The sequence below is a fragment of the Onychostruthus taczanowskii genome, unplaced genomic scaffold (genome assembly GCF_017590055.1).
Source record: "Onychostruthus taczanowskii isolate IOZ18803 unplaced genomic scaffold, ASM1759005v1 scaffold10, whole genome shotgun sequence".
NCBI lineage: Eukaryota > Metazoa > Chordata > Aves > Passeriformes > Passeridae > Onychostruthus > Onychostruthus taczanowskii.
In genome coordinates, this window is record NW_024496526.1 from 6,861,510 (window position 1) to 6,882,227 (window position 20,718).

The following is a 20,718-nucleotide window of genomic DNA, read 5'->3' on the forward strand; positions in this document are numbered from 1 at the left end:
CCCTGGAGCACTTGGTGACTGCACCCAGACCCTCTGCTCTTGTAGCTGTAGAGCACCTGTCTTGCTATGGGCACAAAACTAACACAGCAGAGCTGTGCAGAATAATATGTAGCTCAACAGACATCTGCAAGTGCCCTAGCAAACACTTAATGGATTGTTCCATCAGTTAACTGTCCAAGAAAGGAACTGTGAGCCAATTCAGTGCATTCCAAATCACAGTTCTGTGAAAAAAAGTTAACAGAGAGCACAGCTCTTCCTCCTGGCAGCCATCCAGTTATTAATCTCCATGTATCAGCTGCATCTGAATGGGCTTGGTCTTCCACCCACTGTTTCTATTTATTTGTTTTCTATTCATCTCCACTAAAACTAAAACTCAAAGCCTTCCAGAGAGAATGGAAAACAAACATGCTGAACCAATACTACTGCCCACAGACAACTAGCGGAAACCACTGCACTTTTTCCTCCTTTGCAGTGAGGCAAGATCTAATTTTTAAGACTCTGGCCTTTCACCTGAAAAATAGCACAGGCAGCTATGGCATTAGCACAGTCTCAATTTCTTCTTCCAGACACATCAGTAGGCACCATCCTTCAGATCTTGGCTGTGGGTGCTCCAGGTCACAGTGACTGCAGAGACCCAGTGCTGGACATCTTTCTGCATGAAGCAACTTTGCATGGTTTAAGAAGACAGAGCTGATGGTCCAGATGGTCACGCTGGCTGAGAGTTTATGGGTCAGGATTAAAGGGAGGGCAGGACTGGTGACATTATAATAGGGGTCTGCTTCAGACTGCCCAAACAGGAAGATGGAACTGATAACATCCTCTACAGACAGTCCTGGTCTTCATAGGCAACTTCAACCACCCCATACCTCTTAGAGGGACAACACAGAGGGGGGACAGGCAATGCAGAAGGTTCCCAGAATGCACTGATGATTATTTCCTTCTCCAAGACATAGAGGAACCAACAAGGAGAGGTGCAATGCTGGACCTTGTCCTCATCCACAAGGAGGGGCTGGTGGGAAATGCAAAGCCCAAGTGCGGCCTTGGCTGCAGCAACCATGGAATGGTGGAGTTCAAGGGTGGCAAGGAGGGTGCACAGCAAGCTCACCATCCTGGACTTCAGGAGAGCTGAGTGGCTTCTTCAGGATCCTGCTTGGTGGAGTAGCCTGTGATAAAGCCCTGGAGGGCCCAAGAAAGCTAGTTCATACTCAAGAATCACCTTCTCCAAGCTCAGGAGCAATGCATCCTAAGATAAAGGAAGTCAGGCAAAACTACCAGGAAGCCTTCATGGATGAACAAAGAGCTCCTGGACAAACTCAAACAAAAGGAAACCTACCGAGGGTGGAAGCAAGGACAGGTAGTCTGGGAGGAATAGAGAGAAAGTACCCAGCCTGCCTCACGTTTGCCTGATTTCCCATTGGTGTCTTGGTTTGTTCTGGACACATTTTTATTTCAAAGCACATCACCTGATAAAATGTTTTGCTGTAAAATCCCAGGCTTTTACAATACCCAGATTCTTTATGCATCCCAGTGTGAATAAGAACTGAAAGCCAAAGTTTATGAAATAACTTTTAAAGTTATACAAGTTACAAAATGCCTTCATTTACAATTAGAGTATTTAAATCCTATTTGCAACAGCACAATCAATAGGATTCAACTCTTGATGTACAGGAAGGGATTCTTACTAAGTAAAATGCACTAAAATAAGGCCTTGGTCTTTTTCAGTCTTTTTCAAACGTTTTCCTTCCTTAAAAACATACACAAGTGAGTGCATATGAGTCTGGTTGAATATTAAATTCTTCTGCTTGTTACCTAAAAGGTTTTCCTTCCTCCAATAAAGAGAGTTTCCAGTTCTGTGTTTATAGCATCATCAGGAATTACATCATCCTCCACAAACTCATCTCCAAGCTTCTTCCACCATGGCCAACGAGTGTATTTCAGCATGGTGCTGTGGGCTTGTCTTGCCTTGGTAGCTACAGGGATTGATCGACTCATAAAGGCACCAAAATCTTTGTCTGTGGTCTCTGCTAAACCCGGAGCATCTGCAAGAACAAGGATAAGAGTTTCCTGTATTTTGTTCGTGGTTTTATAAGTATTAAAAGAAAAAAAAGGGAACACTACCCTCCCACTTCCCACTGTTCTAGGCCACTCCTTTCCCTGTGCTGGCATGGCAATTTTATGACTACATGATAAATCATAAATCTGATTGGAAAGGCAATCCAAATAAAGGCTAATCTGAAAAAAGAAATACATAATGGGATAGAAAGAAGAAAGGGGAAACATGGACCACTTCTTTCAGGTGCAGTGGTGGTATACACCAAAATGACTTCTTGTGGAAGTATAACTTCAGAGGATCTCCTGGCCACTACTGTGGATCAGTGTTTCTGGCAGAGGGTGACATCAGCTTGGTGTTTCTACTGCTCTGGTGCAGCAGTCTTGTGTTTCCCCTGCTTGGGGGACCCAGCACAGTGTAAGTGTGTGGCTGATTTGCCTGCTCAGGGAGTGATGGGCTGCAGTGACACAGCATGTGATAGACTAATGGAATTCAGTATCTTGCTGAATTCTGCCCAGCTTGGGTGCTCTCTGGTGGCTGCAGTTTGCTACTCTTTCTTTTTCATGCAAGCCAATTGTCTGGAATTAAGACAGCACAGTAGTGAATTCTGTTTCACTTATAGCCAGGCCAGAGAAAATGAAAACATGGAAATTGCAGCTCCAATATTTCCCTCTTCATCTGGAAGGGTTGAGAGTGTTAACCAGCAGCTTACTTACAACACAAGAAAACAAACCAAAGCAAAACAAATGTGAATAGGTTGTGTGAGACCCCTTTTTTAAGAAATTCTAATGCCTGTTACAGGGCTATTGCTTTTCTTGTGAACATATCAGACAGAGACCTGCAGCAGAAGAATAAGATGCTCCTTGAAAAACAGGTGTTTATCCTTAACCTACAGCAACACTTGGATAATCTCTAACAAAGCCTGGGTCTCAAGACAAGGCATATGGCAAAAGAAGAAAGATATTTCAGTTTTGAAACGAGGCTTTACCACTGCTCACTCTAACTTTCCCTCTAAATTGGTTTAATCCAAATGGTAATCAAAGCCATGAACAGAGCAGTCACATACTCATTAGCAGCTCCACATCGGTGTTGACCTGAGCCAGCAAAGCCTCTCTCCGCTGTGCTGCTTTCTGATCCAGCCTGTTCCTCAACAGGAACTGTGCCAGCTTTGCCTGAGCCTGCATATGCAATTCTTTGCTCCTTTCTTCTGACATTTGGGAAGCCTGGAGGAAAGTAAGTTTGTTACCATTAGGAGCTGGTTATTTTAAAACTTCTGGGGGCAGAATAATGCCTAAACAAGGAATGCAAATGCTGTTCCTAATTGTTAACTTTGTAATTTTGCTTCCTCTGCAACTCTCTTCAAAATTATCCATCATCATGTATATAAATTTTCCAATTACCGTTTGCTTTCACACTTTTTATTAGATTAATGGTTAAAATCCCTAATATCCTAGTGCCTTGCTGCCAAACAAGCAGGGTTGATACATACATACCTCAAATGGATTATCTTCATCATAATTTATGAAGCTGAATATATTTCATCCCTACAGTATTTTATGTTGCATCATTAATGCAAATTATGAAATGAGTAAGAAAACAGACCGGATGCAATTTGATGTAGTCATCCACCTTCTGCTGCAATGCTAGTCTCTGCTCATCAGTCAGTCCCTTGGGTTCTTTCCAAGGAGAGAGAGATCTCCTCCTTCTTCGTTTCTCCAAGAATTTACAAGCCTTTGTAAGGAACATATGAGAATATGACAATCACAGAGAGGAAGTTTGTCTTCCCACTTTGTTTGTAAACAATTAGTGAAAGTGTTTCAGTACTGCATCTGTTAAAGCCTAAATGCAGCCATGATGTTGAAAAGACAACACACAAGGTCAGCAAGAACACTAAATAGTAACAACACTCATAATAAGTTAGGGACTCATCTGTAGTACAGTGACGTTCCAATCCCGGGTTTCAAAGAAGTAGCTTTTATATTTTAGTTGCAAGCCTGTGTTAGGCTTTGTATCCTATACAAAGTTTAACCCTTTAAAGCAACTTGTGGCTCTAGACTATCACCCCCAAGTAATTTTTTAATAAATTATGGCTACATTGACAGTAAGAGAATAAACAGTTTTATGAGGCTTCACAATAATCCACTCAGTCCTATCTACTGTTAGAACAAAGTATAAATACTTACTGCTCTTTGAATGATGACAGCTGCCTTATACTCCTTAAGGGATTGTTTCTGCTGATGAAAAATTCTTCTTGCTCTATACCCTCGCCAGAATCTCTGGATAGTTAATGCTGATTTCTCCTCCATTTCCTGCATGTATTTATTCACCTGACCTACAAAGGTAACAAAAATCCACAGTTAGAAGACTATGGGCTAGGTTCTCTTAACAATTTACATTGTTAATCCTCAAGCTAGAGAGTACCAAAAAAACTTGGGTGCTCTCAGTTAAAAGCCCTTCTTTCCCCAAGGTCTCCTGGCTGTAGATCAGGTCTTGCAGATCATAGTTGCAATGGAGCTTTGTAACACAAGAAAACTGTCTCTCCCTTTCTCCTGCACCATTCTGAAGGCACCAGATCTTGATCAGTAGTTACTGAGCCCTGAGGGAATTAGCACATTCTCTTTCAGATAATTGGGTCAGGAGAAGAGACAGTAAGACTACAGTGCAAATAGACATGCAAGATTGGGAAATGGATTTGGGGAAATTGTTCCTAAGGACACCCAGACACTTTAATCTTCTGCTATAGTTTAATATAAATCATACTGGCATGGACAACTTCCAGTAAGGCCAGCTGTCGTTCATGGAAGAGTCTCATGGCCCTCTGTCTCTGAAGTTGCATTTGCAGCTTTAGAGCTTCATCTTCCTTCTGTTTTGTTAAATGCTGCAGCTCCTGTTCCCGTTTAGCTCTGCAAAACACAAATACATTAACAATTACCTAAAGTTGTACATTTCTTTAAAGTATCTCTCCTTTTCTTTGTGTTAAGTGGTCCAGCATTGAGAAAGAAAATCCACAAAACAATCTGCTATGCCAGCTGTTGGCTGCAGAATGACACCAAGCAATGAGAAGTCTTCTGCGAGCTAACAAATTATCACACTATCTATAGCCACTCTGAACCACTCTATGAAATCAGAGTATAAATCTTTACTTAGGATAAAGTTCTAAGGACTCTGAAGGGAATGATGGGACATTCACAGCCAGAATGAACTGGAACAACAATTTTGATTCCATCATCTGCTGAAGAGGTAAAGCAACATTAGCCATCTGCTCCAGTGTCCGCCTTTTCCAGTCCATCCATCAGCATGCATGGCACCTGCTTCCCACAATACATACAATTATTTTTGTACTGACTGCAAAAGGAGATCAGAATGTTGGCTGCCAAGCCTCACTTCTTAATTTTGGAGAGATGATTTTTTTTTTTTTCTCCAGGAAATACAGACTGACACATTTGGTCCATCAACTTTGCTAGAAAACACTATGAAAGAATTTTCTTGCAAATTCTTCCTGATCTGTTCCAGATTTGATGTTAGGATGTTGCCCTGCTGTACACTGAAAAACCTGCAGCAGAAGTTTCACAGATGAGACAGTTGAAAACTCTGCAATGGCCCTGGAGTGTTTAAGCTAATAACAGCATGTTCATCAATGAAATCTGATATGCAGCAACATATCAATATACAGACTAACATAAAATAATTAATATAGTGATGTATTGACACTAAAAATTACTGAGACCACTTGGCCATGGTCTCAGTGGAGTATGAGGAGGTGTGAGCTAAAGCTCCCTCTCCCTTCACTGCCCTTTTCATCCCAATGGACCCAGCCTAGCAGCTTAAGACCTGAGAAAGTACAACTTTACCCCACATCAATGGGACTTCTCTGCTCCTATTGCAGCAAAATCACTTCCCCCTCAGGACCTGAGTACCCTCACTGGGCCCACAGCCCATGGTTCTGCTCTCCTCTAGCACTTTTCTGGGGACAATGAAAGAAGTGCTTTAAGCACTAGGAAAGAAAACCAACCAATGCACAGAGCAGAGGTATAAGGGATGCCAGAAGAGGAAAATGCTCACAGACTAGAAATGTCCAGCTAATTCTGCCATTGCTGCATGGCACATACCTTTAGACTCACAGTACTAATGAGCTATTTGTGTTTCCCATTACTAGTATAAATTGAGCTATAATTTTCCCACCAATCACCCATTCTCTTTAGTCTCTAAAACTGTATTGGGAGAGATTGGGATGGAAGCTGTGTAAAACAGATGATCTGGATTTAAAGATCTGACCTCAAGAGATAAAAAATCCTCCACCATAATCTGACAGACCATAATCCTTTTACAACTGTAATGCAGACTTGAGGTGTGCCCACACACCTATCTACAGAGACAGATCATGATACACGTGGTTATATCAGAATGGTTTCAAGGAAATGAAAGATTTTCAGCCCACACATTTCTGTAAATCAGAGCTGTAAATTTTTTAATTTAGGTAAGTAATATTTTAATCCAAATATTATATTTCTAAGACAAGTGAAGTCACAGGACCAAACAAGACTTTTGATCATATTTTCTTGATAAAACTATTAATATTTTGCCTATCAATTTTTATCAGCTTCACTAGGTTGAAAACTACAAAAATGAACTTTTCAGATGCACATCTGTGAAACCAAGAGTGTCTGTCAGGTATTTAAGTGATTCTTTAATACTGATTATTTCCTATGTAGTTTGCAAAACACATTCATCCTCTGTTTCTCCTAATGATAAGATATATTTGCTTAAGATTCTTTAATACTGATTATTTCCTATATAGTTTGCAAAAACACATTCATCCTCTGTTTCTCCTAATGATAAGATATATTTGCTTGCACAAAACCACACTGTGACAGGGAACTGCCTCTGAACTAAAGTAAAACAAACACAGAGTAGGATCCAAGCTTCCTTCTGCAGTTCATGGCACAGAGCAGCCTCCCTCTGGTCATCTCTTTAGAAATGTAAAATGGTTTCATTTTTGATGCATTATTAATAAAAACTATTGCCATTTAAAATGTCCTACAATTAGCTAAGTAATAGTGAACTAGCTTCAAGGAGAGACTACAGGCTTTAACATTCACTGAGGAGATATTTCTGAAACCACAGTTTCAAAAGATTATAATTTGCAGAGTTTAAAATCTTCCTCTGCAGCTGCAGGTGAGCAAAGTTTGGAGTTTCAATCTCAGCACTATTTAACCACACTTGTTCTAAAATAAATCTGTGAACATAACCAGAACCTGATTGCTAAAAATTAAAAAGTCCTCTTAAAAACTCTTCCAAAGTCATGTTTACAGTATTCTAAACACTATTTTTCAGTGTAATGTTTTGAGGTAGACAGAAGAAAACCAACAGTGGCACTGTACAGTTACTGTATTTGCCCAGTCCCATTGGGACTAAGTGAGCCATGAACACACACAGCTGTAAGGATATTAATAAGTTTCCATTCCTCTCAATATTAAACAAACACTTTCAAAAGTCCATTTAAATGACTCGAGAGCTACTTAAAGTAGCTTGGTGATTGCTGATAGTCTCACCATCCTTTCCCTGCTGCTTTTCCATGCTGCTTCTTAGGCCATCATCCATACTTGAGAGCTACTTAAAAGGCACACACTAATGTTTACAACATTGAAAATATGACACAAGTGAGTCAAGTAGCTTGGTGATTGCTGATAGTCTCACCATCCTTTCCCTGCTGCTTTTCCATGCTACTTCTTAGGCCATCATCCAAATTTTCTGAGCTATAAATTTAGCTTGCAGGCTTGCAAGGTACCTTATGAGGGAAGGGATATGGGCTTCAAGTGTATGGTGGAGTAAAAAGGAGTGACAAGGATGTCAGACTCCATCACAAAAGTGCAGTGACCGGTGGCCCTCAACAGACACACTCCTTGTCCCTGCAAATCTTTCAGAATTTAGAGACTACACCTTAGACAGTCCAATATCCTCTTAAGTCCAGTCTAGACAATAAAGAATAGTTGCTTGCTTTGTGTTACTTTGGTCACAATGCAATGTAATTTGACAGTGATTTATAAGATCTACTTTTGACACAGTAAGGTTCAATGTGCAAAAAAAGTTTGAAAAAACTTGCTGTGGAGTCTACACTTGATTTTAATCCCTTAACCTATCTTAAATTCAAGCTAAATTTCTCAAAACAGTTAGCCTAACACATGCTAACATTACTGCTGCAATCTAATTCAAGTGAGACAAGCATTATTTACATAGCTTCCTTCTTCTCTGCTGCTCCAAGGCAGAGGATACGATTTCTAGGTCACTGGTATAACTCCACTTCTGAGAGCCAAAGATTTAAAAATTAATGAAGAACAAGGTCTTGTAAGCACCACACTGGCACTATGGGCCAAGCATTATGTGCCTTGGTTTCTGCAGCACTCTGGCATGTGGAAGCTCCACGATAGCTCCAATGTAATTCACATAGCAATTTTGTGTGAAGTTAACTGTTCACCAGTTATCTGTCTTACCACCAGTACATCATCTTCTAGTGCTATTTAGTGCAATGGGAGGGATAGAGACTGTCCAAAGAGAGACAATTAGGGCCATGGAATGTAGGATATACAAGGACAGGTAAGGTGTGTTTAGCCTAAAGGAAGGCAAATCTGTCTCTCACTACCTAAAGAAGTGTTAGAGAGCAGACACAGACTCATGGGGGTGCTCAGAAAAAGGACAAGAGTGCAACAAGGAAATTCCCACTGCTGGTAATGGAAGAATTCTTCACAAGGTGAATTGTCCAGCACAATGAAAGGGGATCAAGTGAGATGGTAGGATCTGCATCCTTGGAGACCTCTAAAACGGGATGTGGCCCTGAGCATCCAGATCCCAATTTGAGGCGGGGCCTACTTCAAACAGGACACTGAAAATTACCTGACCTATGACTTTACTTACTTCCTTTGTGACTTGAGAAAACCCAGCCCAACTCAAACCTTCGGACTAGATCCTATTTACTGTTTTTCACAAAGTCATACTGTTTACCTGAAGCTTCTCTGTAAAGTGACCACTGCTTGGGGTAGCTTTTTCAGCCTTTTCCTTGTCTGAAATCCCCGCCATGCTGCCTGGATTATACAAGCTGCTTCATGCTGCTTCTGAAATTAATAAAACAGTTGGTAAAATATTTTCTATGCATATAATAAAAACACTTTATTACAGCTTGCATAATTGGACAATCTCAACATTTGGCCAAACCCCATCAGTTTTCAAATGCATCAAATTGGAGAATTTAAGGTCTTGTGAGACAGTTATTACCATGAACTCCACACTTGCCCCAAAAGCAGCTAATCTGATCACCTGTGTTGCTGCTGTGATAAACAAATGAATCTACCACACAAATATATATATGTAAAACCAATATGAAAAATTTGTATTTAAAACACCTGAAGCACTTGATATTTCAAATGGTGATTCAATCAAAATACCTACACTAGAGAGGACAGAAAGACAACTTTGGAGAAAGAGCATCAGGAAAAATGTTACATTAGCAGTATGATCAGAAGTCACTGAAATGCAAACATGAAAAACATCTATTCTATTCTTAAATGGATTAATTAAAAAAAACCCCACAAGCAATATGAATCGCAAGACATCCTGCTCTGTTGAAGATGAAGGCAGATCTCTGCAAATATAACTGATTTTCATTGAAGTATTGTCTCTGAGCAACCTGCATGTAAATTTGTTTTAAGATGCTCATGAAACACACGTTGTCTCTTTCATTGGGAACACAGCCCAGGTGGTGTTCTTACTGCACATTTTCTGTATATTACTTAGTTCTATGTAAATGCTGCCTAGAATTCAGAGATCTAAATTTGTAACACTGATGTGAGAAAAGCAGATGAAGTTATTTTAATCTGACAGTTAGCAAAAAAATTAATTATTTTCCCCCTACGGTTATATTGAAATCTATGGTGAATCTGCACAGAAAGCCAAGCTCTTGAGTCACAGTCCAATATTTTAATGGCTGAACAATTTCTTGATATTTTAAAAAGCCACAATAAAATAATTTCAAAAAGGCAAATAAAAATTAATTAACATAGTGAAATAATAACACAGGTTTTTGAAAAGTGTCTACAAAGTGATATAGTAAATCCCTTCTAAACATACACAAATCACATGTAAATAGGATTTTACATCTGAATAGGATTTCACATCTGAAAGTCACATTAAACTTAATCACCTGCATTTCTCCTTTTCCACTGGATTGTTCCAAATACAGCAGGTCCAAGAGTTGATTGACCTCTCTGTCAAATCCTTTGCCAGTCCACTGTTTACTTAAAAGTTCTTTTAATCCTAGAAGAAAGAGAAGAAGCTAATTCTGTAACGTGAATTTTTCCTTTCAGGCTTTCAAAGTAACAAACTGCAAATCAACAAATCAAATCTGATTCTATGTGCAAAGAAGTGTGAGAGCTGAAGACCATCAGCCATCTTTGAATGTCAATGCATAATCTTATCAAAGAATGTCTGGTGCTCCAACAAAGAAGTATTATCCAGTGATTTTGTACGTCCGAGTCAGTATTGTGTTTATATCACTGACAGTCAAATTACCAATGTACTTTCAGTGTCTTATCAGTAAGTCATTGTAAGGTGCTAAAAAGAATTCAAAGCACCACACAAGTGCTGGGTATTGTTAACACTCTTTTCATTATTTTTCATAGTAAAATTTATTTCTTTCCAACTGGAATTGTTTGATGTCTTATCTGCACAGCATCATTTAACTGTGAGTGCATGTGCATCCAATCCATGAGACAAAAGAGCTTTTTGGGTTTGCAGTAGCTAAAAAGCACCCTTGTGCTCCCCCCACAGTACACACACACTCCCTCTATGCAAGGATACAGTAATGTGTGCTAAAATGTTTGTATCAGACAAATCCCAGAGCCTAAGGGCTCTGCAGGGAGTTGGAGGGAACAGGAAGGAGGGCAGGAGGTATGTGCGTGTTTACCTCCTGAAGAACTGCAGATTTAAGTAACTTTTCCATCTTCAAATCATTGTCCATAAACATATTCATACACTGGGCAACTCCAACACAACAGTCACGTGTACTTACAGGATCTGGAGCACACAGAAACGGCACCTCTGTGGCACCATGTGCACCATTTCAGAAAAACAACGGCAGTTAAACACTGCAGGAGAGAGACGGGCAGGACTCCAAATGGGTGCCCCAAGGCTGCCTGAGCCCTGCAAAAGCAGGGAGCCAGGCTACACAGGAGAGCTCCCTCACACAAGTGCTGTGGGTCTGACACAACCACTTGCCAGTCTCTGTACAGACTACACAGCCATATGCTCCTTTTGGCTACTGACAGGGAGTACCTCCAGTGTGCCCCACAGATTTGTCAACACGTGCAGGACAAAAGGCCAGGCCCTCCAGGGAACCTGACATAGGGACTGTGCTGGTCTTGGAGATGCCCTCACCTCCAGCAGGCTCCCTTCACTGGCAAACTCACACCAAAGCACCTCACACTGCCAACAGCTCTGAGCCACTGTGAAGCCAAGGGACTTCAGTGAGATGGCCAGATGGTAGAAATGCTGTAATGCTTTCTGTGTTGCTTTTATTCCTCAAAGTCTCTAAAGGATTCCAAAGCCTGAGATAAACTAACAGAAGGATTCTAACTTCAAAAAATAGAGGGGAAAAAAGCAATCTTTTTTTCTTTTCTTACTGGAGAGAGGAAACATGTACAAGACAGAGATGAAGTTTCTAAATTACTGTGGTATACTGTGATTTTAGAGCAAAATAAAGCGTCCTTTGATGCACAACTGCACTACTTCAGATAAGCCAGCATTCTACAGCTGGGATGATCAGATCATCATGGCAGCTTCCCAAGAATCCACAATGTGATACCAGCCTTAGGCACACTATACTTAATTCCACAATACAAGGAATCCCTCCTCTCAGTTCTGTAGGCAAAAGGGTGGCAAAGCTGTTCATCTGGTCCAGACATTTGTCTGGCTGTTACTGTATAATAAGTAGTCAGCACAGGTGCAAAGAATGGGAATTGGACATTTTGCCTTGCTTTCCCTCTTTTTACTGTCCTTTTCCTCAAAGGACTGAGACTGCTCACAAGTAGTTTTGATCAACAATAACATCTAGAACATAAAAGACATGGCAAACATTATGCCTGTTCCTTAGACTCCATAGGCATGATAGAGTACAAAGGGGTTTCCTGGAGCTTCCTACTATGCTAGAGACAGAAACATTAAATGGGACACCTCATTAAGGAATGAATAACATAGAACAAATTTTACACGTACTCAGCCTTATCATAGAAAGGCATTGAGACAAAACAATAAATTAATTTCATGAATTCTTGGAAAGAGCTCATTCCAACTACTTGGATATTAAAAGACAGTCAGCTCCTGGATAACTAAACAGCCCCCTATCAGATGAGCAGACCTGCAACAGCCAGGGTCAGCAGGTCACTAAGTAAAACTTTCATGCTCTGGATTAGTGAGCCTTAGCACTGTGGCAGATGTCACAAAGGGCTCTGTGACTGTGGCAATAAAGGCACCCTGCCTCTGGATCCCCCAATAACCAACCTGCACAGGGAAACAGAAAGAAGCAAAAGCACATCAGGTTGGAAGTCACAATCAACAACTTTAAAAGACAAATTGTCACATGCAGAGTCCTCAGTACACAGAAGAAAATAAATTTAGGAAACAGAAAGAGGTGCAGTACCTTAAACTGCAATGAAAATGAATAGAAGGGGAAAAAAACCACAAAGCAACATGGCATTGCAGTTTCCACCTGGACTAGAGAGTTACTGAACCACAATGGGAAACCTCTGTCTTTTTATTTTCACAGGAAATGTAAGAGAAGGCTCAGTGATTGGTCCCATGCATGTTTACAAACCTTTGTAGCGAGCTGTGAATAACTGCACAAGCTGTTTGCAAGATTTTGCCTCTAACAACAGCAGTTTTGTGGCAGCACTTCCTACAGCAGGATTGGTGGTAGAGGAAAGCTTATAAACAAGTTCATCCAAAACAGAGTGAAGGGTCTCTTCTTCAACTTGAAGCAAGACAGAACTTTAAAAAGAATAAAGAAAAAAAAAAAGGGGAGTGGGACAGAAGTGTTAATTGAAACAACATGAGCTTTTTAACAGTGACTTATTTTTACCTATGTCAGGCTATATACAGCAAGCCAAGATGCCCAGCTAGCTGGACCAGGAATATGATCCAGGCAGTACTACTGTTTTAATCAACCAATTACCACTCCCCCAATTTAAGAAGATTGAAACCCCAGCTTTTTAATGTTTTCAATTTCTGCTACAAAGAATAGGGGAAAAAAATCCCAAACAATAAAATACAACAATGCTTGAATATGAAAAAATATTATTTTACCAAGCAGTAATGAATAATCTTATGTATTTATTATTAAGCAAAAGAATTATATGAAAACAACCAACCTACTGATCCTCAAAATATTGTGTAACACAGACATCATTATAATTGCTGTTTCAACATCATCTGTTATTAACAACTGCAGGAAGCGATCATTTTGTAGTACTGCAAAGAAAACCAAAAACAAGCAAACAAGAAATCATGCAATCAGAACCAGACTTGAAAATACCATAAACCAAATAAACATCATCATAAGTCACAGCAAGTAAAACCAGACACTGTTTCTGGAACAAACTCCCTCATTTATAATTCTTAAACTGAAACTTACTGAGATAACTAAACTACTTCAGCCTCCAAAAAACAACATGGTGAATCCTGTTTTTTCTGCCTTTGGACATCCCTTAGGCACTGATGTTGCAAGGGAATGAAAGCTTTAAATGCCTTTATGTTACAATAGTACCCTTTTCTTACAACAACAGTGCAACAGTGCAATTAACACTGGGGTAAAAATATCCAAAAAAGTTAAGGACCTCAACCTTGACAGTTTGTTACCCCAGATTATTTAATGCAAGTCCACTGATGTCATTAAAGCACCATCTTTTTTATCCCAGTGTATCACTGCCTACATATTCAGTATTTTTTCTGACCATGTGTATTTATAGTTACACATATTATGATCCTTTTTTTTTTGTCCAATAATAGAAACAAAACCAAATTGGGGTTTTCAAAATTAACGTGATTAATATCAGTTTAAATGAAAGCTTATTTTGGTCAGAAATATATAATGAAGTTTGTTAGATATTTGTAAAATTTCCTGTCATGGCAAAAACTTCAAAAATCTGCAAATCTATCTACTTATCAGGGTTAGCAATGTACTCTAGTCAAATTTCTGCATATTTTAAACACACACAAGAAAGGATCAATTGTCTCCTATTGGGGGGAAAAAAACCCAACAACCTGATTTTTAAAAGGTATAGACTTACAAAGAGAAACTAAAGGTAGACAGTTTAAATATTTATCTCTGAAAGACTAGAAGGGGAACTCTTGAGTATTTCCCTTTAGTGGATATTTACAAATTTAGATATTGCTGCTGAGCTGACTACTTAAAAAGACTGATTTAACATCTACTCAAGTTTAGAAGACTAGGTGGAGATTAGCTTAAGAATGAATTTTGATACTTGTAGTTGCCATAAATAAATGTTCAGGTGTTCTGTGGGTTGACATTTTCCTTACCACGTGCTGCTAGTTGGATATGCCCACCGAACAGCCAGCAGATGGCATCAGTTACTACTTGGAACCAGTGTAAAAAGTCTTGTTTTTCTTTATCCTAAACAAGAGAGAAGTAGGTAAAAACATCTGTATGTACCTTCATTAAGAACTTAATCTTGATGTCATGGGAAGGTTTGTATGCCTCAGGAATTTGGCGACCAAACTCCACCAAATTTCCAAATGAAGTTGGTGAAACTGTAGGAACTAGTAAAAAAAGCCACCCCAACCTGTGAGACCTTTGAGGTCAGAGATCAGTCAAGACGACCTGAAGATACTAAAAAAATAAAAGCATGCATTTGGGAAAACAATCACAACAACAAGAGACAAATCTTTTTTATGCCTTAAAAATATTTGATAGCATTGGAGGGATAAGACAAATAATAGCTCAGCAAATTGGCATCACAGATTGAATGCACTAAGTGGGAAATATATTACTTTAAAGAAGAGGATGAAAATTAAAAAAAAAGGTGTGAAGTGGCCAAGGACACAGTCAAAATGGAAAAGCTTTCCTGATAACTGGTGTGGTGAAGCTTCAGAAGCACCTCCTAGTTTGAGGTGTGGGAGCAAACACCAAACCACTATAAAGCTGAAATTTGATCTGTTTGCCAAACAGACTACATTATGTGCTTGCCTGTGATAGCACTGGACTGGAAAAAAACATAGGATCAATCACAGAATGGTAGGAAAGGACCTAAAGTCCATCTTGTTCCAGCCCCACTGCCATGGGCTGGGACACCTTCCAGCAGACCAGATTTCTCAGAGCTTCATGGAGCCTGGCCTCCAATGCTTCCACAGATGGAGCATCCACAGCTTCTCTAGGCACACTGTCCCAGTATTTTACCACCCTGACAGCACAGGATTTCTTCCCAATACCTAATTTAAACCTCCCTCTTTCAGTGTCAAGCCATCACCCCTAATCCTCTCACCACATGCCCTTGTAAAAAGTCCCTCTCCATCTTTCTCATAGCCCCTTTAGGTACTGGGAGGTGATATTCTTCACGCTGAACAACCCCATCTCTCAGCCTTTCCTCACTGCAGAGGCGCTCCAGTGCTCCCCTATGACCAGTAGGAATTCAGGTTTTAACACGTGACTGCTCATACAGGTGCACATTCCAGTCTGTATTCCAAGTGTGAGCCACACACTACTGGAAATCTGGAATTTTGGTGTGTGGAACAGCAAAAGGGTTTTTGACAGTACCACACTGCTGACGAATGTTGTTACAAAGCACACGATCATACATCCCACATTAATTCAGCCTCCACAAATGAAACCCTGGGAAGCCTATTCCTAGATCCCAGCTGGAGCCTCAGCTCTCAGTCAAGGTTTAACTTTGTATTTGGTCCAGACTGACAAGAGCAGATACAAAATGACAGTAATATGTTAAGCTGTAATATTATCTGTTCTGTGTTTTGGCAATATGTCAGTTTCTGAAAGCCATTTCACTACTTCCCTTGACTTCAAAAACTTGTACAAAAAGCAAAACAGAGCAGAATAAACTTCAAATCTCCACTGGTGGAGTGGGATTTCCAAAATTCCACTGAGCAAGCATCAAGTCTGGGTGCCCAGTCACCTCTGAGACCATGAAGTTTAAAAGCCAAAGTACTAATTATAATGTAGACTGCATTTGCATTCAAAAGAAATCTTTGCCCACAAGCATGACTCAAGTAGCATGTAGGCTGAGACATAATAAGAAAGCATGGGGGAAATTACATATTGTGGATAAGAGTCTCCTGGGATGTCATTTAGGAAGCTTCCTTGTTAAGCACAAAATGCACTTCTCAAGTACTGCACTAACAGAAACTATGTTATTGCACTGATGCTTTCTGAAAATTGATTGTCTGTGGTGTCTATCACAATACTTTGCAGGAAAACTTTGGCTAAGTGCAAGAAGCCAGTGAGCCAAGAAATGAGATAGTGTGGAGAAACGAGGATATTAAAAGAAACTGTCAGAATCCATGAAGATGGTAATTTAAATAACTCGTGGGTTTTTGTCTGTTGGGGGTATTTTTCATTCTGATTCTAGAACTCAGAATACTCCAGAAGCATGAGGGAACCTCGCTGAGCAAAACCCTTCTTCACTGCAAAAAAGGAGGAAAATGTGAGAAAGTGCTTAAATCTATAAATTCATGAAGTCTGCCTTTGGCATTCTCCATTTGCATGTTCAGAAACAGTGAGCATTCTTGGAATTTTTTTGCCAATTATGCAGCAGAAATTGAATGACAAAACAAACTTCAACAAATCTGATTTAAAATCTTAAGACTCTCTAAAACATTTTTTGTAAAGCTGAATAAAATGAGTGAGAAGTAAGTCATTATGAAGGCTGAACTAATGATTTGCAAAGTTAAGACACTACCATGACTGGGATGCTGCTTTTTGTAGGGTTTTTTGTAGTGGCTTTGCACAAGTCATGGAGCAAACGCTGCACAATGACAGATTTCAGCTTCACAGCTTGGAAGCATAAGAAAAACTACTGCAATTTCTGGAAAATAAATTTTCCAAATACCATGTCACTAGAATAATATCCTACTTATCCAATATGCAGAAAGTTTGCAGGCATTCTCTGCTATTTTAACTATGAAACTTAAATACCTTCATTGCTCGGATAAATCGTGCTTGCAAGCGTTTTCCCAAAACCAGCAGGCTGTCTATAACTGAAGGAAGAAACTTCCTGTAAAATTCTTCAGGATCTTCTTCCACCTTTAGCCCTACACAACAATGACTGAAATGGAGTAAAACAAAACAAAACAAAAAAGAAAAAAAGAAAGAAAAAAGGGAAAAAAGTTAACCTGAATAGTCAAAGGCCTGTTTGAACAACTTTGAATGAATGTCACATCATCAGAGAAATGCTTCAGTGGCATGGGACAATTCCCCCCAAACAACAGCTCACTGCTGTGACTGGCTCCAAGGTGGCTGCCTCCAGGGAAGAGCAAGCACTCACAGGCTGGAGACCATATTACTACTCATGATGGCATTTCTCACTTAAAAATATACCCAACACACTTTCTCCTTTAGCTTAATAGAATCTGTTCAAGCTTGCTCCATATTCTAGGGAAGGGCTCTGATGGTCATAAAGCAGAAAAAAAAAAGGTAAAATAGAAAGGCATAAAAAAAATTATAAACGAAGCCTGATGATGAAGGGAGTGCACATTTGGCAGTAAAAATATGTATAAAAAATATACCACAAAACCTTCAGTGAGGCTGTCTACAATTTTTCTCAAACTGAGGAAGGCATGTGGGCTAGAAATCAGTTCCTCAGATCTCAGCTCTCTTATTTTACTCACCACAACACGTTGGTTGTTTCTGGAAGACTTTTTACAAGAAACTGCATGTTTTACAACTGGTAAGTTGTTTCAGTTCTGCACTTGGCACTGATATCAGTGCAACAAGAGTCTTCCTGACTTTTTATGAATTTTGCTTTTTGATATCTTATCTAGGCTACATTACCTTTTTGGGGATGCACATACATAAAGCTGTCTACAAAAGCCCTTGGAAAACAAATTCTAGGCATGAAGCTGAGAATCATCTAGCTACAAAAGGACATTTTTAGAGCTAAAATGAATTTCAGTGTTCTCTGCAACTGAAACAGCTTTTAGGGAATGATTTAAGTATCACACTACTCTGGTGATAACTCTTGCATCCCTTACTGAAATTCCTCGTATTAAAAATTCATACTGCAGATATGGCATAAATAAGAGATGGTCACATAATTACTTCATGCCTTAGAATTTTGCTCCTTAGTTAAGCCAAAACTAAACTTGATGAAAAATTTAAAATGCATTATTTTTCCTGACATGTAAAACTGAGATTGGATCACTGGAGGTTTGAGTTTAAAGTTTTCTTATTTACAACACCATTCTCACAATATCCCTACATCAGGTTATCTAGTCTGTATGAACTGTGTAATCTATTATATTTAAAAATGTAAACAGATACTTCAAATGGGTATATTAAATAAATATTTAAATACAGTCAAGCCAAGCAGTGCATCAATCAGGCTGAAGATCTTTGCAAGATGAAATCTAAGCAAACAAAATAACAATTTTTAAGTAACTACAATTCAAAATTATATAATTACTGGGTAAAAACTATTCACTGGTGAGTACTGTCCACAAAAAAAGGTAAAGCCAACACAAAACCTGTTCCCACCATATAGTTCCCCCAGTTCAGTGAAACACAATGCAAATGAATTAAACAGGACCAATTAGGCTATGCCTGACCCCTCTGCTCTTGACTGCTTCCCTGCACTTTAACCCTGGCCTTTCCTGAACAACAAGCCTTGCTCTGGATGGGAGCCAATGTATTAGAGCTCGAAAAGAGAAAGAGCAAGATGAAAGGACAGAAAGAAAACTGGAAGAAAACTTCTTAGCTTTTCTTTTTACCTTAGTATCTCTGCTAGCTGGGCAGCAGTAGCCCAGGCTCCAGGCAGCTGAGAGTGGTCTTGCTTAAGGACCAGCAAGCAGTACTGAGTAAGACCATAATCATATATATCTTGCTTAATTTTATTTGATTCTTCACATCCTAAGGAAGGACTGCTTAAAATGCCTGTGGGAAGAAAACAGGAGAGAGACAAAGAGAAACATAAGATTCTGATGTGCAGGGTTTTTTTTTTTCTTTTTCTAAAATGTAAGAAGAGTATATGTACACAGAACCAGGATCCAGGATTAAAGAAATTGTAAAACTGCTAACAACAGCATTAAATATTTTGTCAGCAATTTCTGCTGTTACAGCTACAACTCATTTGTAAGATTATATGACAATTGGGAAGGATAGCTAAACTTAGTTTCCATTTTCTCTCTACATATTTAGTAGCAAAACACACATTACCTGGGATATGAACCATTTGTATGAATTTCCTAGGCTAGATAAAACCACAACCACTGGGAAACATATAGCTTCCTTATAATTACATCCCAATTTAGAACAGGACCTGACTTGTTTCAACCATTCCTATGAGCAGTGGCTATATAGCAGAAGGAAAGCTCACACAGGAGCTCATGATCTTGTTTCTATGTTAAGATTTAAAAACTGAATACAGACAACCACCCTGGCTCTCTGCCCAAAGAGCACTGGGAGAAATGATTTGACCAAGTGTAAGACCCTTGTCTGCATCAGCAGGAAAAGGGCCCACATTATCAGCGTGACAGCTGAAAAGCAGAAAAAAATTCTGTCCATTTGCTCCTCAGCTCCTCCTCCTTATTTTTTTCCAAGTCAAACGCCACTCTCAGGAAAAGCTGCCGTATCAACCTTCCTTACAGAGTTTCAGAAAAACCTTCTGAATTAAATGAGATAGACGGGAGAAGGACTGGCCACAGTTCACCAGCTCACAATTTTATTTTAGGAGCGGCACTAATTACCCTTTAACTTCAGCAGCAGCAGGGGTATGTCCTGTTCTCTGCTCTCAGTGATCTGAGCGGCCAAGGCCAGGACCTGGGGGTCCGTGGCTGCCATAGGGAACAGCCAGAAGCGCACACCACCACCGATTCCAGCCTCTCTCCTTTTTATGTTAAGGCGCGGGGTCCTCACGCCACTACTTCATCCCAGCTCCTGCAGCAGCAGCTGGAAGCCCCGGGCTGCAGGACTGCCCCTGAGAAAGGAAACAAACATGGAGGCAGCCCCACTCGCTCTCCCTCCCGAGGCCGCGGGCCGCCGGACCGGCTCTGCCGGCAGGGCGCACCTCCGGCCGGGCAGCCTGAGCGCGGCCCCACGGGGCGGGCAGCAGGAGCGGCCTCACCTCACCCAGGGCCGGGGAAAGGGCAGAGGGAGCGGTGCCCTCTCCCACCGGCGTCACTGTCCCCGGGAGCGGCGGCGCCGGTGCAGCGAAGCCCCCAGGCCGCGGGGCGCCCTCGGGGCGCTCTGAGGGGACCCACACGCACCGCCGACCCCTCTCACCGCCGCGCGGGGGCTCCCCGAACTGCGGGGGGAGGGAGGGGGGATTGGAACGCCGATCCCGCCGTCTCCAACGCGACGGCTCCCCCACGTCCCCCTCCCCTCACAGCTGTGTGGTCGCGGCCTCTTTCCGCCAACCAGCGCTCTCCCCTGCGGGAGGAGG

At 40.5% G+C, this 20,718-nt stretch overlaps 1 protein-coding gene and 1 non-coding gene across 2 annotated transcripts; one reads left to right on the top strand and one right to left on the bottom strand.

Moving 5' to 3' along the window:
- Window positions 1-1,432: 1,432 nt before the first annotated feature.
- IQCB1 (IQ motif containing B1) lies at window positions 1,433-20,688 on the bottom strand. Its single transcript, XM_041405870.1, has 14 exons — window positions 20,401-20,688; window positions 20,024-20,253; window positions 19,049-19,211; window positions 17,259-17,388; window positions 14,633-14,726; window positions 13,465-13,564; window positions 12,912-13,084; window positions 10,245-10,357; window positions 9,050-9,159; window positions 4,811-4,953; window positions 4,234-4,382; window positions 3,653-3,781; window positions 3,117-3,273; window positions 1,433-2,039 (listed from the first exon to the last, which is right to left on the bottom strand). The coding sequence occupies exons 2-14, from the start codon at window positions 20,115-20,117 to the stop codon at window positions 1,810-1,812; spliced, it is 1,785 nt and encodes a 594-aa protein (XP_041261804.1). The 5' UTR covers window positions 20,118-20,253; window positions 20,401-20,688; the 3' UTR covers window positions 1,433-1,809.
- On the top strand, window positions 16,918-17,004 carry LOC121338590. Its single transcript, XR_005953053.1, has one exon. It is a non-coding gene; the product is annotated as a small nucleolar RNA SNORD116 (small nucleolar RNA).
- Window positions 20,689-20,718: the final 30 nt, after the last annotated feature.